This window comes from Platalea leucorodia (assembly GCF_965183815.1).
Source record: "Platalea leucorodia genome assembly, chromosome: 10".
NCBI lineage: Eukaryota > Metazoa > Chordata > Aves > Pelecaniformes > Threskiornithidae > Platalea > Platalea leucorodia.
This window is the reverse complement of record NC_138832.1, coordinates 9,413,153-9,433,282: the sequence shown is the minus strand read 5'-3', so window position 1 is coordinate 9,433,282 and position 20,130 is coordinate 9,413,153. Positions and strand designations below refer to the sequence as shown.

The 20,130-nt window shown below is 47.6% G+C and overlaps 1 protein-coding gene across 1 annotated transcript in view; it reads right to left on the bottom strand.

Annotated features, from left to right (window-relative positions):
- HS6ST2 (heparan sulfate 6-O-sulfotransferase 2) overlaps nucleotides 1-19,867 on the bottom strand; it is a gene marked incomplete at its 5' end in the record, with an annotated part of 132,970 nt that extends 113,103 nt beyond the window's left edge. The window contains one exon of the mRNA XM_082323066.1: nucleotides 19,356-19,867. Within this exon, the coding sequence (XP_082179192.1) occupies nucleotides 19,356-19,867 (512 nt within the window). The remainder of the gene's footprint in view (nucleotides 1-19,355) is intronic.
- Nucleotides 19,868-20,130: the final 263 nt, after the last annotated feature.

The window sequence follows — 20,130 nt, the reverse complement described above, 5'->3', positions numbered from 1 at the left end:
CTTAGACACACATCTGGCTTGCAGGACAGATGTGCGTTCACAAGGCACTGTTCTGTCAGTCAGGTCCTAACGTTTGCTGGAAATCTTGTGCATCACAGGCATGAAAAACCACAATCACAGCTGCTTCTTGGGATTTCCATTTTTATTTCCATGCATCATATTAGGGAATGAAATATCTTGTAGTTTAGCAACTAAATGTATGCTATTCTTTTTTTTAAAGTACTGTTACCACCTTTAAACCATTAAGACATGTCCAGATGCTGTGTTACATGTTTTGGATACATGTAATAAATAAGAATTAAATCCCAAATGGGCTACATTTTTTCAGGGGAGACGACCATACCAACTTCAGCTCCTCCAGGACCATAGGCAGCCTTGCAATTTAAATCTGAATTCTCCCTCCAATTTCCCAGCTTTTTTTTTTTTTTTTTAATTGTGGTTTTTTTTTTTTTTTTTTTTTTTTTTAAGATCAAGTTCCTTCAGTATCCACTGCACATTGGATTTATAATGCTCATCAAACTTCTCCAGGCAGAGACAGAGTTTATAAATTAATCCTGGGTAAAACAAATACATCAGCCAATCTTGGTACAAACATTCCTGCTTCTGATTAAGTTCAATTCCAGGACTGCACGGCACGCATTTCAAAAGGGTAAAGTGGCAGGAAAGATGCGCACTCTCCCCGCATACAGCGCAGCGTATTTGCATCAATGTGACCTCGAAGTGACAATGCCTGGGCAAGTGGCAGGAGGAGACTCTTAGCTATTATGCAAAAATGCAGCTTGCTTTGCTGTTCCTTCACGCCTCCTTACCCACGCAGCGAGCTCCAGCTGCACAGCAGCGGTGCCTGCTGATGGCAGGGCTAGATGTTTCGGCTGTGAACTCCCTGGTCCAGCCGCTGGGATGACTGGAGTACGCAGCCCCAGGCCGAGGGGCCCAAACTGCACCCTCCGAGGCTCCTCGGATGCTCCAAGATATAAATAAGTGCCCACAATACAAGTTGTACTTTCCTGTTTTATGCTAACTACAGGCACCTATAAGAAGCGATCAATAGTAGTCTGTGCCATACCCTAAGAACCCTAAAATATTAAGTGCAGGAACCATCACAGACAAGACATTACGGCATTTATACAGGCTGAACTCCTGTATCAAAAGCTATTTATACACTAACTCAGCAGAGCTGATGTGTTCATCTGCTAACAAAAATGGCTGGGTGGTTTAAACAGGACCCAGGTGAGAAGCTGGCAAAAGTATGAGCAACTATGCTGCGCAGTTTCAGGTGTAGCTCTACACTGAGCCAGCTCCCAGTGCAACCACTGCAAAGAAAATGCAGGAAAGCTTCTAAGCATTCACGCGTGGGGAATACAAGGGCAGAAAACGCCTCCCAACCCATTGGGAAGAAGAAATTTCTAACCTTTAAATCATCTTGATTACACTCATTTCACTGCAGTGCTAATGCCGGCTTGACCATCTTGCCATGCAAAGCCCATGGGCAAGGAAGAGGGCACAAGAGCTGTCCACCAGCCAAGGTGAGACCCTTCTCATCCACCCACTCGGGAGCCAGAGGAGCAAATGCTCCTCTGACCACTTCCCTACCACCCACGGCAGCCCCCACCCACCGTGAAGCCAACACCAACCTCCTCCTCGGCTGTGCCACAGCACAAAGTCTTGATTAGTTGCCATTGATGCCCTAATTTATCAGGCTTTAAAGAGAGTTGAAGTGTGTATGATGTATCTGATGGGCTTTGCTTAAGCAGACACTGTTGTTGCAGTAAGTACGGCTTAAAGATAAGTATGTTCTTCATTAAATGAAAACACAGTGGTCCAAATCTCTGCCTTCAATTCCACAGTGAAATTCCCGTTCTTCCACCATGGACATGATATGATTGCCAATTAAAAAGTGAAAGCAGAACGCAATACAATACTAAAGCAATTAAACAGGAAAAAAGTCATGAGAGCAGGATGAACACAGTCTACTGGGGGGAAAAAAAAAATTAGTCCTTTAAAAGCAACAGTAAAAACCGTAGGTACCAGATTTGATTTTAAGAAAATGTTAGCAATGATACATATGCTCAGCTGAGTTGCCAAGAGGAATTAGTTTAAAGGAAAAAAGTTTTAAAAATACACTTAGAAAGCAATAATATAGTTCTGGTTTATGTACTGTCACTCTCATACACTGCTGCATTACAGAATGCTTCAGAGATCACAAAATGCTCTCCCATCACCAGAATGAAGCCCAGCAAATTGCTAATGATAACTGTTAAAGCAAGATGTGGAAACCCAGTTCTAAAAATGAAGAATGTCAAAAACCACAGGCTTGTTTAACAGCCCCAGCCAGGCAGCCGAGGGCTGTTCACAAGCTTGTCCTCCCAGCAGACTGCTCCGCAGAGCCAAGGCAAATCAGGAATTACTAATTACGAGTGTTTAAGGAGGATGCAGTGACATTTCTTTGTAGGGCTGGAGCATTTTGTAGGTATCACACTGGCTTTTAACCTCTCATCCCATCGTACAACTCTAATGAGTTTTGTGGTCCCTGCATTAACCACATCGAAAATAGCTGACACTGCAAAAACCCAACTCTCATCATTAAAGCTAACCGGATCCTGTTCCTCAACCAAGTTAAGACTGAGCCAGTGTAGGGCATGAATTATCTCCTTCCCAGAGAAGCCACCCCTCTGGGGAATGAGGCTCTTTGTTCAACCAACGGGATGAGCACCATTGTCTCTAACAGGGATGAGTCGGGCCACAAAAGCATTACCCCTGCAAAGCCTACGGCATACGTGATGGGGAGTGCGCAAATTTTGACTACGCAGCAGCCAGATGGGGCAGCACCAGAGATCAAGCCAAGATCAAGCCCAGCAGCACCCCAGGACGCAGAGGACAGGCAGCGTGGTCCCACCCCAGGTCACAGCGTCCCCTTTGACGTTTTCGACACCCTTTGGATGCCTCCAGGAGCAAGCCGAGGATGAACTGCCAAAGGCACGACAGCGAGCACAAACTGCTTCCCCAGGTAGTTCAGACTCCTGGTGACCTTGCTGCCGTGCTACGGCTCCTGGAAAGCTGTAATTTCAACACAAAACTGAGGGCCTCTAACGTTACCTCTTCTAAAAGCTTATCTTGTGCTCTTGAATGAAAAGAGACACCAAAGTAACTCTCTAAACCAAAGGCAATGAAAGGGTTGGATGATCTGTGGCTTACACAGATTACAAACTGTTCAAATTTCTGGGTAGCTGGTAAGAAGAAGGGAGGTCTGACCTGAATTAGCTAAAAATTCCTAGATGTTTTACAAAGCTTTACTAGCAAACTCAGCTATCGATCAGGGCACTGACCCTTTCAAGTTTGCACAAACCTAGAATTTCAATATCTCCTCCAGGTTTTGAGAAAGAATTCCAAACCAAGGCCAAGTCTTAACAATCCCAAATAATGTTATTTTTAAAATGTGCTGTTAAATCACTACTATTAAAATATCGACAGCAAAGCACTTTCAGGTAGCCTGCAGGCATCTCTAGCACCAACCACTGCAGAAACAAATATGCCCAGACAACAAAGACGACTGAGGAGCTTTGGGATGCCCTACTGTATGAGCTCGTCCCTTAATCCAGATTTTGTTCTGAGACTCTAAGACACACAAATTTAATGGAATTCACTTGCTCGTCCTCTAAATCTCAGGTTTATGCATTTCATTTTGACAGCCCCCACCCTGGGCTTAAAACCTGCGACAGAGCGCGCTACAACAGCCTTCAGATGAACTCGCTTTCAACTCACAAGCTGAGAGCAAGGAAACACACAGCCCTGCAGGTCATAAAACCTCTGCTCAGCAAACAAAAACCAGCAAGATGCAGGTCGCTCAATTCAGAGCAACGATTTCCACCCTAGGAGGTCAGAGAAGGTGCAGCTCAGAACACTGCACACAACTCTGGTTGGGTTGGATGTGGGAACAGGCATCCGACTGCAACAAGCAGACAGTTATCTTAGAGAAAACGTGGTATTTTGAAAGCTAAACAGAGGCAACAGCTTCCACTCGCAGGCTGTGGTTAAAGCAGGTGCCTACATATAGTTACGGTAGGTGAAAATGTCTGTTGACACTTCTGTTATGCAAAAGTTGCTCTAATTATTAGCTATAGCTCTACAGCCTACGATGCCTTCTTCAACAAACCTGCAGGAACATCTCCACTGCCGTTAACAAAACCCACCAGTCTAGATCTCAAGGAGACCAGCTCTTTGCTGTCCAAGAGCAGGCGGCTGTCCCGCGGCAGGAGCTGGAGCCATGCACCATGCGCTGCTGCAAGGAGTTCTGGGCTTGCAGCAGGCGGGACAGTCCTGCTCCAGCTCCTTCACTCGCTGCCTCCACCTGCACCTCCAGTGGGAAGGGAAACAAGCACACCAACCCACTGCCACCACCGATCTTCTTGATTTTACTTAAGCAGAAAGAAAAACGCTAAAACTCTACGGGGAAAAACTGCCCGCTGGTTTGCTTCTTAGACCGAGTCATTCCTCCAGCATCAGCCTGTCCCCTCAAAATTGCTTTTTATCTTGCTGTACAAAATGTCTTTTTCTTCTCTGGGAGGCTGGAGGAGCGTCACACAGAAAGAATGACCGGATTTCACAATACGCGGTTTTGAAGGTTGGTGTTAAATTTGACACTGTAGCTCCAAAGTAATTGTGACTAACCACTAAATCACCATGTGTAATAGATTCCTCCAAACATTTATAGCTTGCAGTTCCATTATGCTCTAATCTGGAAAACATCTAAACTACTCTCCACAAAAATTAGAGGGGAACATAAACGTCTTGATAAAAACAAGATTCCAGAGATACTCCACTTAACCACAGTGACTTCTATAATATAATGTCTAGTGCAACAACATCCATTACAGTGCAGTCATTTGCTATTTGATTTTTAAACCCATGCTTCAAGACATCAATCTAGAGAGCATCGAGTCTACGTGAAAGGTGAAACAATCAAGAACAAACCTCCAGGACAGCGCTGGGAGCTGCAAGGAGGAGTGAGTGGTAGCCAGGGAGCCGAGCAGCACCAAGAGGCTGCCGGGCAGCTGTGGATGGAAGCTGCCTCTCCCTGCCGCCAAATGGGAAACTCAAAAGTTGTCCTTGTGCTCCTGGATGCTCATTCCTGCACTCCACTTGAATCAAAAACCCTCAGCCCGTAGCACAACACTGCGCTGTAAGAAGTGTCTGTCTGCCCTTGTCCAGCTTCATCCTCTTCCTAAATCCATGATTTCCAAACTCTGAAGGTCTGAGGGTAACACAGCCCAGGAGGGAAAAGCACCACCTTAGAGATCCTGGCTGTCCTCTCTTATCTGGAGATCAATGCCAGTGAGGAGAGAAAAAGGGCTTTATGCAATCAAAACCCACAATAAAAATAATACAATTAACTAAGCATACAAGAAGCAAAAGAGGAAAGCGTTACTGATTCATTCAGTTTTCCTGGAAAAGCCTGAACTGTGGTTAAGTGGAGGACAAGCTGAAATTTTCCATTAGTGGGGGAAAAAAAAAGCTTGTTTACAGAGAGAAGGGAAAAAATCCCTCAGGTTAGTGTTCAAGTACAGCAACAACACATTTTACCACAAAATCTCTGCTAGGCAGATACTCACCCTGCTCCCAGCCCAAGGAGCAGTGGAGCTTGCAAACAGGCTGCTCTTGTTTAACACAAAAACCGTGCAGAAAATAAAAACCAGTAAGAGAATCCCAATCTTCAAACAGGGAAGGGAACAGACAGCCTTTTGACATTCCTCCCAGCAATTTTTCCTCCAATCTCCCTGCCTGGGGGCCATACGAGGAGGGAAAGCAGGCGGCAAGGGAAGAGCTGGCTGGGCTGCATGCACCAGGGGATGCGGCTGCTGTAGGTGACCCCAAAGAGCTCAACGGCGCTTGCAGCCTGCAGTGATCTTAACTTACTCTGGGGCCAGGGACACAGGCGTCAGTCTAGACCAGGGACTTAAAACCACTTCACCACCACACCTTCCTGAGTTGTGCTGTGCACTCCTACACCACAACCAAGGATCAAAGCCAAGGGATGCAATATGTGACTGCAGCACATCCCAGCCCTGGTACCTGCATTAAAGCAAAGGGGTTTGCTTTTGTTCTTAAGAGAAAGGGATGTTTCATCTCAGCTGCTCAGGCAAAGATGAAAAACAACTTGCAAAATAAAAGGATGATGTCCACATAAGCTAAAAAGCCTGTGTTCTGCTCCCGCCTTCTCCAAACATCCCAAACTGACACCCACCAGCTAGCACACTGCAGATTTTAGGACCACTTACACTAGCACAGGTCAGGCCCTTGGGACACAACACACTTTTCAGCATCTATAAATCCTACCATAACCCACTTCCAAAAGAATGTGTGTCTCTCAAGTCCTGTAACAGCCCAACACAAACTCCCACAAATACAAAAAGGCAATGACTTCTCACAGCCCAGAACTGCAACTGCTGCCTTTACATCACATCCCAGATGCCCACTTTCCCTTTCCCTAGAAAATTAAGCCAGTCCTCTGCCATAACCAAAATGATTAGTTGCATTGTAAAAGACGCAGCCCTAGACAGGCAAGCCATCTGCAAATGCTCGTGTGTCCAATGTCTTCTACCTGCCCTGTATTTGGAGGGAGATGAGGTTTCCACCCCAATAAGGAAACAGGTTCCAGGTAAACTGAACACACAGAGGTGAAAGTCACAGGAAAGCAGTTTGGTAATGCCTGCTGCCAAAAAAAGAGCAACTTGCTTCACAGACTGTTTTAGTTTCTCTCGATGATCAGATTTCAGCTTGAGTATCCATCGTCACGAGATGCCAGATCTCAGGTTTAACCAACCAATGGAGGGTAGGCTGGTACAAGTGCTGGGATTCCAATATGTACTGAGACACATATAAATACCCTTAAAAAGATCTTTTAATCACAGGAGTAAAGAAACCAGAATTTCACTTATCTTGATAGAACGTTATAGAAGACATTAAATATTTTTACTGTAAGGGAAAAAATAAAGTATGATACTGTACTTCTCTTCCATGAATACACAGGTTTATTGCAGGAAGCAATTCACTTTCCTGAATTCAGGTGATACATGAGGAAAAGCAGAAGCAAAACTGTCCTGCTAATTCCAGGAAAATAACATAACATGATGGGAAATGCAAAACCAACTCTTTAGACAAGAAAGAGGAGAACCTTAGAGTCCTTAAAAAAAGCCTGTATTTGCCATTTCCAAAGTACAGTTAATTTGCAACATTTAATACACAAGTTGTCATCAACCTTAGACCTCTATTTCCAGACCTCAGCTGTACCTGGGAGAGCAGCACGATGGGCTGAGCACACGATCAAATCCTCCAGCATGACTGCTGAGCCACCGCAGCCGAGGCAGAGAATCTGCTTATATATTTTACAAGTAACCGGATCCTTCCATAATCCAGGCTCTGAGAAATTTTTATCTCACCATGAGCTCAGCTATTCTTAAGTCCTTTCTGTGTTTTTCTTTTTTTTTTTTCCCCTCTGTGCTGCCTGATACACTGACCAATTTTATAAAGGAGATTGGCTGACGGGAGGTCTGGATTCAGGTCAAATGGAGCTGGCCTTCTGGATATGCTCTCCCAGATGCTGGTGGAAAAGAGGTCTAAAACTCCTCTTTTCCCCTACACCCTCAAACCAAACCTGCCCAGGAAAGGCATCTATTCCTACAGCCTTCTCCTGCAGAGGCCTGGCTGTTATGCAGAGTCCGAAACAGCTGCTGCTTCTGGTTCTCCAGGTCCCCAACCCAAACCTGATATACTAGCCACGACAGACACCGTCACATGGACGCATCAACTTACCCAAGCTGCTCTCTAGGTCTTTGGGTCCTGTAACAGAGAATCTCAGTTTTCACTTGTCTCAGCCAGTTTCTAGACCCTACACCCTCTGCTCGCCTTGGCGCACACGCAGCTGCAGCACTGACCAGTTCCAAGTTGTAGGAAAAGGAGAATTACAGCAGGGAAAGCTGGCATCCCAAACGAGTGCTAAGACACACGAAATCCCAGCTCTGCAGAGCAGGAAATTTCACCATCCCAGGGCAACAAAAGGTGTTCATGCCATTAGACTGACCCCTATTCTGCAAAGCACTTAGCAATACATTTAAACACTTTCAGTATATGCTTAAGCAATATATTTCAGTACTTTTGTTCACACAACAGAGTTCAGGTTTGACAAGATATAGTTTGTGCACATCTTAAACCTAGTGATGCACAACCTCCTTCCGACACCTTCTCCAGAAATATCAGCACTGTTCTCAGTTATGTGCCTTCAGTTAAATGTCCTAATAAATAAATTTTTAAAAATGTAGGGCAGATTTTTCCAAAAGCTATATCGCACCAAACCTCAGGTCCAATATACTTAGCCATGCTCACAGACAAGGATTGTTATTCACATGCTTTTGCCCTTGCAAGCAACAAAAGAGCTCAGTAATCCAAACATAGGGCAGTGCTCAGGCATTTCCTGTGCAACATTTTCTGCTGACTGTATTTCTGGCAAAACTGCAATTTTTCCTTGCATGTGGTAGCATGTTGAATATTCTGCAAGACACTGGGCGATAAGACAGCTTGCAGAACTACTCCCCAGTCAAAATTCATCCTTAGCCATCGCCCTCCTCTTCAGCGGTTCTGCATCACTGCTAGCAAGCTGCAATCTCCAAACTCCAGCAGGTATTATCAGCTGAACCTCAGCACTACCCCATAAATCTAACTCAGTGGGGAAGTTGCCTCTATCCATAAAAATTCTGGGAGTGCTCATATTCCAACCCAGAACACTGCTGACATCCAAAATGCAACTAGCAGCATGGAAAGTGAGCCAGTAGCTTCTCAGGAGAAGCAGCTGCAGGTGCAACTACTCTTTTCATTTGTTTTCTCTGCCTCTCCTCTAGAAATGGAATGAAAAAAGGCATTTATAACTCCGATTTGCAAAATGCATCAGTTATATTCAAGGACATGGGCTCACCTGCGGTCTATCTGGCCTGTTTCAGAAGCAGGCCTGGCTTAAATGGCTATGTAGGATAGTTTTGCAAACTAACAGTGTTCAAGAGAGATAAGGAACTGACTACAGCTTCTCTTAGGTGTCTGCTACCACTGCCTTCTGACAGTCTAGTCCTCTCCACTGAGCAGATGCAGCCTTAACAGTCACCCATTGCAACCAGACAAAGCAAAAGCTTTAAGGACAGCGGCAATATTTCATTCCTACTGACTTTGGTCAGGATATCTGGTGTTAGATACCCAATGTCTCCTATTTAGGAGAGGAGGTCCTGGCTTTTCTCACTATGCCTTTCTATGAGCCAGAGCACCAGGCTTGCAGACATACCTTTAGGGACAACTGTACCAGGCTTCTGATCTTCCCCGGTTGTTCCTTCCAAAGAGCGAAGTCAGACTGCTTCATCCATGAAAGGGGGTGAAAATTAGATTGTACAAGAGCTCTGGCGTGAGAGAGAACAAGAGAACGAACGCCACAGCCCCCACAGGACACCAGCATGGGGCAGCGTACATGGGAGGCTGGAGTCACCTGTCAGTACAGTACATTGCGTTTATATTTAAAAAAAGAAAGAGATCCTGATGCAAAGAGCTGAATTACATAGGCAAGGCAGAGGCCGAGAGGAAGAGGACAGGCATGGTGATGGAGACAGGACTCATCCCAGGTGTGCAGTCCTGGCTTCTCAAATCCCACTCGCATGTTGAGCCACCACTTTTCTCCCACACAGACCAGAGCCAAGAAGACAGTCCCCAGCAGCAACCCACCACCAGAAGGCCAAACAATTGACCTTTAAGTCAGCTTTATTTGAAAGCCAAAACTTTACTCCACATTTTATTGACCTAAAGTTATTGGAAATTGCCAAAAAAAAAAAACCTATTGAAGTTTCAGCTAAAGATGCACAGTTAGGAAAAGAGAAAACGTAACGGGGAGACCATGCCAACACAAAAGCTTTTCATCTTATCAGTGACTGACTTGCAGCACACCAGAATTGAAGGAGTTAAAGCCTCATTTATGCCATTTATGTTTTTGCAAGTCACTCAGCTACCATCAGGCAGACGCATCCTGTTGCGTCTGACATTTCCTTGAGCACTTTTGTCTTACTTCTCGGTGCTACCACTGTACTGATTAGATCCAACACCCCCACAGAAAAACAAACAACTCTGTGAAAGGCAGGAGCCATGCAGCCATCTTTCTCCCCATCTACAGTTGGCAACATCAGTTCCAGGAGTAACAAAGCCTGCCGCTCTTCTGGGAGCATCCCATCGCACGGACAGATGCCTCCACCCACATCCAGCCCCATTAAAGTCCTCCGCGGGCAGTGCCGTGGGAGGACGACTCCCGCAGCATCTTCCCTATCAAGATGAGTTAGGTGCTGCCCAAGAAAGGGAGAAAGTCAGGACCTGGTGGCTTTTGCTCAAGCAGGACAAGGACACAAACACATTGCCAATAACTTTCTCTGAACCTGCAAGAAAAAAAAGAAACAAAAACAAAAAACAAAAAAAACAAAAACCCAACAAAACCACAACCTCAGCATGGCTTGGGATTGCTCCAGGGAATAGCTTTCCCACAGGCAAAAGGAAATGCTCTCCCCTCAGTTACCCTGAAAAAGCAACTCTCAAAAGCAGCTTCTCTGGCTTTGACCAAGGAAACACTGTTTTCCTTAACGGGGGGTTAAAACAGTTGCTTTACTCTGAACACAAGGAAGCTTGGAGAAAATAATCAGTCACAGGGCGTGCTTTACTCACTTGATTTGGGTGTTTGCTGAAGGATCCCACAGTTCAAACAGCAGTCTGAAAGAGCAGATTCCCACTGCTGGGAGCCTTGCAATGTTTTAATTTACCCAACACAAAATGGAGTAAAGGAAGAATTGATCTTCCAGCTACTTGGACCTCTAAGACCATGAAAACTTCACAGTCCTTTTGATTACGGGAAATTAAGAGCATTCGCTACAAGGACCTCATGAAAGGCACAGTCCTCTTCATGCTTTTATGGAGATGTGCAAAATCGTTTAATGCCACAAGATTATCTCCCTCATAGCTGCATATATTTAGTTATATCACATCAAAAGTTCAGCTCCTTCAGAGTTGGATAAGCAGCTGAGAACCAAGAAGTAACACGATTTGAGTCTCACCCCTAATGGATCTTATGACTTATAGGTCTCTAAAGACTAATGATTTTTTTCAAAACTAAGTAAACAGGGATCTCACTCAAAGCTATATATAAGCAATATCTTAAATGGATTCTGTCTTTAAAAGCATGAACAGCTGAGGAAGAAAGCTAGAGTCAGGGAAGAGGAAAAAAAGCTGGTCCTAATTGCCAGTCATTCAAAAATATTATCTTGTTATACACATGTATACACTACCCACCCAGAGATACGTGAGTGGAGGGAAATGGCAACAGTGAGTTAAATGTTTACCAATAGACTTATTTCAACAAAAAACATCCCACTGGATGTTAAACACAGGTCCCACCCAATGAAAACATATTGAAGGAATTATACATTCACTGTTTACATCAGCAATATGAACTTAAACACAAAAAAATAGATTGCTTTGGCTTCTTAGTCTCACATTAGCAAATGCAATTATCTTTCATTAATTTTACAGAGTGTTCACAGTAGAAATTAAATCATTTCTTCATGTCTGTTTAAGAAAAACTTTACTGTGTTAATTATTCATAAATACCAAAGTCTGCTACTTATTACTCATCACAAATGTGATTCATTTCAATAACGCCTGAATAATTCGGTGCTACCCTATTAGTCCCAGAACACACCGTACAATTGCCAGCATCAGCAAATCAATCACAAACAGTAATCCACGCTCGCTCTCCAGTGCCAGCTGCCAAGGAAGAAGAAGAGGAGGAGGAGGAAGGCAGGAGCAGCACTGCCTCCCCACCCCGGCCACCACGCTGCCTTCATCCTCCCATACAAAAACACCGTCCCGCATCTCCTGTCCTGGTTGGCTTTGCTTCCCTCCAAGATGCTGCAAACTCCGGCAGGCGCTGCTCGGGCGAACATCCCAGCCTCAAACTGGGAGCAGGGAACCGGGCTCCTGAGGAAGGAAGGCAATGGCTGGGGATGCTCCATCGCTTTGCTTCCCCACAGGTTTACATCTGGGCAGGCAGCTGCCCAGCAATGGGAATTAGCCGTGGGAAATTAATCCTCACAAGTATGTAAGAAGCCTACAAGGGTAATTCCAAAAAAGGCCGAGAGTCGTGAGGGCTGCTCGGCCACAGTAATCCCCGCAGAGCGAAACAAAGCCCAGGCGCCATTTCTGCAGCTAAGTGGTTAAATAAGGAATTACTCGGAGTTTTGTGTCCTGGCTGCTGGCTGCTCTGCAAGGACAGAGCTAGCCCAACGCTGCGACTGCACGGCGGATTGGACGTTACGGGGAGGGGAAGAAGGGACTGAAAAGTTACTACAGCAATAAAATATACTCGAATCTGCTGGAGTTACAGATTTTTGTACTGTTCCCTCAGTCATTTTAAAACACATACCTTGCCACACCAAACAAAAAATCTCTTAAAGTTGCACCAAATTACAAATATATATTTTTTTTTCTCCGTAATAAAGTCAAGAAATGATCGGTACTTTGGACACAATCTCTCCTCCTTACACTCAACCGGTGCTCGCGGGGGCCAGACGGGGCACGCAGACAGCCCCCCTGCCGCGTCCCAGCCGTGGTGGGCTCCAGCCGCACGGTCCTGCCCTCGGCACAGCTCCCGAAGGCACTTCAAGACCCGTGTCCTCTCAGAAGGATCCATTCCCGCATCCCATTTTCAGCCACATATTAATTATTTTGATTTCTAGCAAGTTACGTGAGCTAATTTGGGCTGATTCCGTGCAGAAACACTGCCTTTATTATTACAGTTGTGGAGAAAGTAAATTAATGCAAAGGATTGCACACAGAGGCCTAATCCATTTGAGGTAAATCAATGCATTGCACATTTAAATTGCTCTGCTTTCCTTCAGAAAAGTACATTGAAGTGATTCATTAGGCACTGAACTGTTCACAAGAAACAGACCAATTCTCTTAGGCATGCCAGTGCATCTCTGCTAGTTAAATTTAAAAAGCAATCAAATCTACTAATAAGTCCTTTTTGCAGACATTTACATCAGTAGAGAACACGATTCCTGACAATTCAGATTAAATAAATGAGGGACAAATTAAACTCAGTTAATACGCCTCGGAACTGATGCTCAACTTGTTAAACTTAAAAATCTGTCTTTCATAAAAATAAATAACCCACTGGTGACATCTGACTTCCAAGCACCTTTGATTATAACCTTTCATAAAGGTTATAAAGTTATGAAGAGGGATCACAAGGCACAATCTATGTCTATTTTAGTACAGTCAAAGCATGTATTTATAGTTTCATTTTCATATTTATAAATTCCCAGAAAAAAAATAGCAGAAGGGCACCTTTTCAAGAAAACGTAATCATGTCTTAGTACAACAGCACCATGCCACGGTGTTCATATTCCCACTCTTTTCTTCAGGGAGGACCAACTCGGATAACAAATGGAATAAACAGTGCAAGGAATAACACCTGTGCCTTGTTTCTTGCTCTATTGCAATAATTGGGTTGTTTTTTTTTTTGCAATAATTCACATCATCTCCCTACCCACAAAAAAAATCTCCAAATTTAAAATAAAAGGCAGTAGGAAACATATACTTTTAAACAACTAAAAGTCAATTTGCACTTTATTAAAGATTTAGAGGAGAACCGAAGAGACCTAATATGGAGAATGATTTTTTTAATCCCTTTAAGAAGTCCAACACTTTATCTGCAAAACCAGCAGTATCAATTTAGAGAGCTTTACAAGTCCTATAGTCCAAACTTAAAATCCACGAACTTAAGTTTATAACCGAGATTTTCAAGGTCAGGTCCTGTAACGGGATTAGGTGAAGAAACCACTTGTACTTATGAAAATAATCCTCTGCCCCTCCCCTCAAGGCCCCTTTTTTGCTCTGCAGGCTGCTTCCAACGCCCCAAAACCAGACCCAGCTTCGGTCCCACCAGGTGCCAGGCGGGGAAATTCAGCAGCCGCAGGCACACGTTTGCAGGTGGCGAGGTAATATTCACCACATATCTCATCCTGCAGCCGCAGCAGCCACCTCTCCGAAATGAGCAGGGTCATTAGGAAATCCCGCTGATAAATGAAGCCGTACGGAGTCGCTCGGGCCTGGCGGCATCTCTGCAAACGCTCCGTTATGGGTTTTTTTCGGCTTTACAATTGTTGCAGAGTTTTTGCCGGGGAGTTTCACCGATGTGTATTTCAAGGGCAGGCAGGCACCCTGCTGGTGCTCTGGCCAGGACCCAAGTTACAGCAGGTCACCCCATCTGCTCGCTCACAGCCTCCAGCTCAGCCACGCCGGTCCCCTTCTCTCCCCGAGCAGCCCCCCCTGGCCAGGCTTCACACCCAAAGCAGTGGCACTGGGGGACCCCATCCCTGGAAACAGCATCTGCTCCACCAGCATCCAGAGGTTTTAAATTGTCCACCTCCTGCTGAAGCCTTTATTATCCACCCCAAGCCCTGGGGCACTGTGGGACTCTACAGCATCTCTCCTGCCTGCAAGGGGTCTGGTGCCTATTTACGGGGCTTAACTATTCCCCAAATTCCACCACTACAGGTGAAACAGAGCTCATCCCCTTTTGCTGTTTCAATAGCAGCTGTTGAGTAGGCCTCTCCCTAACAAGCAAACCCCCCAAACGATTTTTCTCTCCCTGGCAGCGTTACATGATGTTTTTCCCCCCCTCCACACAGATGCAGCTTACTGGGAAAACCCACGCACAGAGCCCAGCCTGCTCCAGGAGGATCCAAGCTCACGCCAGGGCTGATGGCAATGCTTGCTGCAGCAAAGCCACCTTCTTCCCAGGGTTCTGCCAGCGGTCCGGCTTGCAAGGAGTCGGGCACACTGCAGTGGAGCACAGAGCTAATGAGATTTGCAGATGCAAATCCCACCACATTTCCAAGAGCAGGAGGATTAATCTGTTCAGCCAACGGAGCCACACACAGTAAACACTTCCAGTTTGCTGGGAAATGTTTTAACGCATCTTTTCTTTAGATTTTCCATAGGGCTTAACTTAGAAGAGTTTAACTAACATGTAGGGACAAGACAAGAATATCCACACGTTGCCAGGGGCTTCTGTCCCACATCACAGCAACGCGGTGCCAGCATCAGGCCTCCCAAAAGCCAGCAGGCACCATCCCTGGTCCTGGTCCAATAGGCTTGTACCAGCAGTGTAAAATTTCTTCCAATCTCAGACTTTCTGGCTCCAGAGGCAGCTCTGCAAGCTCGTTCTCCTCTCAATGGAGAACATCTCTTTCCTTTAATGCTAGCCGGGAGGGACACCAAATACAGCCTGACCTTTACCCACAGCCACGTCTCTCACCCGACAAGGGTACGAAGCCATGACACCACTTAAGAATGTAGGTATCTGTATTTGCTCCCATGTCTCATTACATTTTCCAGTCTAACCCCAAGGCCTTTTGTTTCTTGCAACAGTGCCATTGGATTTATTGCTATAGACAAGTTCGGTAGATACTTCCCATAATAATTAGCCAGAGCCAAGCGAAATCTCGGTTCTGTGATGCTCTCACGCACAGTTACTTTGGATGCTGCCTCAGTTCAGCGTGCCAAAAGCTTTGAGGCTTCCACAATCAATCAAGTGACCCAAGTCAGTCACTCACGACTAGGAAAAGGCACATTTCTGCTTTCTCACCGCCGATGCCAAGCGGCTGAGACAAACCCCTCCTTTCTGCCACCACCATCAGCCCATTCCACAACCTCCCAAGCAGCAAATCCAGAGCACTCAAAGCATCAGCTGTGCCTGCACCTTCCTCTTCCCTCTCCCAAAATTTCTGGATGCCACAGTGGTGAGAGCGCTGGTGGAACAGGAGACAAGTAGGAATGGGGGCATACAGAATATGCACCCCGACAGGACCCAAGGAGGGGGAAAAAAAGAAAAAAAAATCCCTCTCCCCACACCCAGAGATTCGTGTTCCTCTAGGGCAAGAAAGGACCAAAGGAGGAGAGGGAGACCTATTTAGCTACTTACTACTTATTAAGGAGCACAGGCCACCACTACAAAGCAAAGCAAGTTTTGGGAACCTATATGCTCATAGACAGGAAAGCACCATTGTGTTAAATCCAAAACAAGAAAATATCACAACAGCCATCCTGAGTATTTCTAGTGCTCCGGTGCAGGAATCTGCCCTCCAAGCCTGCAATTCCCAAAGAAAACAGAAGCAGACTAGTGATGGGATTAAGAGCAGAGGCTGGAGGATGAATGCTGCAGGCAACAAGGTTCTTCATGGGCACTCCCTCCAGGCTGATCCCATCAGATGATATCACGGTGATGCTCTGTACCCAGTGCTGAGCATTACCAGATCCAGGACAGGGTATCCTCCAGCCTAACAAAGGCTCAACTTTTAAACAAAAGAAAAGGCCCCTACAGAACAGCCCAGCTAACCAGCAATCTGCCAGGTAGACTCTCCATGCCCCTCAAGGCAAACCTCTGGGCAAAGTAATCACACACAGGTGCAAGCTAAAAAGTTTGCTGGAACAACCACCACTCATTTGGCTATTCCTAGACAAGGCTACACAGCCCAAAGACACCAACTACAGATTGCATTATGCAGCTGCCAAGCAGCTCCAATCACCCTTACGGCAGGTCTCACTTTTTAATCACCTCGATTACAAATGCAGGAATTCCCACCCTTGTCAAGCCAAGCTTCACTTGAGGAAACCCTCTGCTCCTGACCGAATCCTGCTCCCTGCCCTGAAGATGCTTCCCAAATGGGCCTTGTGCTCCTCCAAGTCACACTCCCCTCTCTCAGGATTTGCATGCCAGGGCTGTGCAGGTCCTTCCCTCCCCACCAGCCCTAACTCAGCACACACCAGTCAGGACGGTCAGGCCTCCCCCCAAAAACCCCAGTGCAGGAATAGCCAGGCTGGCCCTGCTCAGAGCCAGGCTGAGCCTTCGCTCAGACACCCTCATCCCACACCTACCGCTGCTCTGAAAGCAGCTATTATCTGTCCAGAAAGTGCTTAGACTAGAGTCTGTTACTGGCACTAGGAATAGGTGCTAATTAACTAGTTGTCAGCTGAATGTTGCTAAATCGAGAACGTAAAATAAAATTAAAGGCAAAGTATTACAATGGGCAGGGAGACTTGAAGGGACTATTGTTCATTTAAGAACTTCTTCTCTTCCTGTATTTTTAAACATTTAGAAGTCCCGGTCCAAATAATTGCTTGTCAAGACATTATTTGGGAGAATAACTGCAGCTCTTAAGCAAGCTGTGTAATTAGGTTATTAAAAATATAACATCATTTCAAAGCCTTTGAGAGAGTAGACCTCTACCTAACACAAAATCATCACAGCTTCATTTTTATCCCGCTCTCCTGGCTTCAATCCCAAGTCACGAGTCCTAGCGATCTCTCAGAAGTCGGCTGTGACGATGTACGTGGTTTGCTGGACGAGGAACCACTGCTCTGAACTCTTGGGCAGGTACATGAAACACTTCTGTTTCGACTCAGAAAAGCATGTCTGGTAATCCAACGGGGGGGGGGGGGGGGGGAAGAACCCCCCCCAAAAAAAACCAAACAGAAAGCCAAAAGCTACAGACAAAAAACTCGGCTCTCCAAGCCTGGCATCCCCTTCTGCCTAAGGTGGTGGGCTCAGGACAAGGACTATCCCCGTTTTCTGGAGGGCATGACCAACCCCAAGTACAGACCTGTCTCTGGGAAAGGAAGGGAATCCCTGCCCCACAGCTACAACTCTGCAGGCCAGACCCATCTCTGGGGGAAGAGAAAGATAGATCACTGGAAGCTGTTCAGCAAAAGAGAGCGCACATTATGCAATTTCCATTTCTGCTGACAAACAACATATTTATAGGACAGGTAAAATAAACTACGTAGCCTGCAAGGCTCAGCAGCCTGAAACTGGGAAGCTAATAGACCCAGAGGGCAAGGAATTGGCTCCTGATGTTTGCAAATGGGATGTCACAAAAATGAGACAATTAAATTTCAAAGCAGTAGGGAAAACAAAAGAGTAGGAATCACAATAGCCCAGCCTCATAAAGAGCTGCTTCTTGGGTACAGGAAGATAATGACGCTAACCATTTTTCTACTAGATGGCAGTGTAGTGTCACACTATATAAAAGGAATTCTAGAAAGAAATTGCCTTCTATTTCAAGTGAATCTGTGCTTAGACTTGACTTCAGATAGCATGATATATAACAGTACCCTCATTGTAAGGGGACCTGCCATTAGCCTAACAGCGCAATAGGAGCGATACCCTAGTTTCTAATTTCCCAGCGAAGCAATGTGAAAAGACACTAAAATCCTGAGCCGTTCTGCTACACGGTACAGCTGCACGCACAGCCACGGACAAGCTGCTCGGTCTGTTACAACTGAAGGTCTGCTGTAATCAAACAGCTCCAGGAGCTGAGGAAGCAGGTCCTCGCCACTCAGCAGAACAAGCCAGCTGGGCTTCTGAAAGGCAGGGGCAGCATTTAGGCAACCAGCAAGCTACAGTCAGGCAAGGTTAGCAACTTCGAAGGAAGGTACAGGGATGAAGAGAGCAGTGTCACTAAAATTCAAAATGCAAACACAAAATAAACACAGTTAGGACTGAAGGACGATGCAAATATTTGCAAGTAATATTCAGCCAGAAGAGTAACCTTTACTTTGCAAGGCCGCCATCCGCATAAGCTAAACTTCAGCTGTAACAAGAAACAGCGGCTCGCACTCCTAGAACCCAGAGTTAATTCCTGGCATAGAGAAGAGCTACAGCATGTGTACCCGGGCCGACCAGTGCAAGGAGGCGACCTCCCAGAGATGGAGAAGCTGTCGGGGAAGACTGCAGACAGCTGGAGGACCCTCGCTTCTGCGTGAGCCGTGGGAGAGCCGCGCCGGGGGTCCCCGAGCCGTGGGGCTGCCAGGCCTCTTCGGGTGTCCCCCCGCACGCCGCCCTCAGGGCCGGGCTCTGTAACTCCTGGGCTCTCCCCATCAGCAGTGACAATCGCGACAGCCTGCGGGACATCATTTCAAACGCTTAACTCGCGGCAGAGCCGCGGTCAGGTTTTGTTCGCCCCGCAGAGCTCCGGGCACGCTGCACCCGCCGCGGCAGCCCCGGGCCGCTCCGGCTCCCGCAGCCCTCGCTGCCCCCCGGTCTGCAGCCCGCTCCGTGCCGGGGGTGCCCGGTACCGACCGAGCTCCCCACACACACACGCAGCAGCATCCCCGCCACGGCTGCGCCCGGCGGGTCCATCGCCCGCCCCGCACCACCGCAAGCCGGGGCGGGACCGGTGCGCCCGGGAAGCGCCCCCGGGGGAAGGCCCGGCGCACGGCCTCACCTGGAGGGCCGGAGCCGCACCTCCTTCTTGCTGTCCACCACGGAGGGGACGCAGTTGGTGAGCTCGGTCCAGTCGGCGTGCAGCCCGCAGCTCCAGCCGGTGGAGAAGCGGGAGAAGAGCCAGGTCTCCCGCTTGCCGGGCCGGTGGCAGGTGCACTTCTTCTGCCCGGCGCGGCACTCGCAGGGCTGCTCCAGCTGGATGTTGCGGACCAGGTGCCGGCCGAAGGTGGTGCCGCCCGTCTTCTGGATGTGCAGGAAGACGATCAGGTCGTCCCCCTTGATGTTGAAGTCCACCCGCCGCAGCAAGTCGCCGGCGGAGAAATTGAAACGGGGAACGAAACGCGCCGGCGTCTCGTCCTCCGCCCGGTACGGGTCGGCGGCGGCGGCGGGGCTGAGGGCGCGGAGCCGCAGGAGCTGGCACTCGGTGCCCGGGCAGACGTACTGCAGCACGATCACGGCGAAGAGGAAGAGCATCACCAGCGCCAGCAGCACCTTGTGGGACCGGTCCTCCATCGTCGCCGGGAGCGCCGCGCATCGCCGCCGCTCACAGCCGCCACCGCAGCAGCCGCCGCCGCCGCCGCGGGGGGCCGCCCCGGCCGCGCTCCGCCGCCATCGCCCCGCCGCCGCCGCCGCCGGCCCTTCCCGGCAGCCCCCGCGCCGCCTCCCCTCAGCGCGGCCCGGCCCCGCCCCGCCCCGTCGGGCCCCGCCCCCGCCGCCGGCCCCGCCCCCGCCTCTCGGGCAGCGGCGCGCGCTGCCCGGCGCACGTGGCCGAGGCG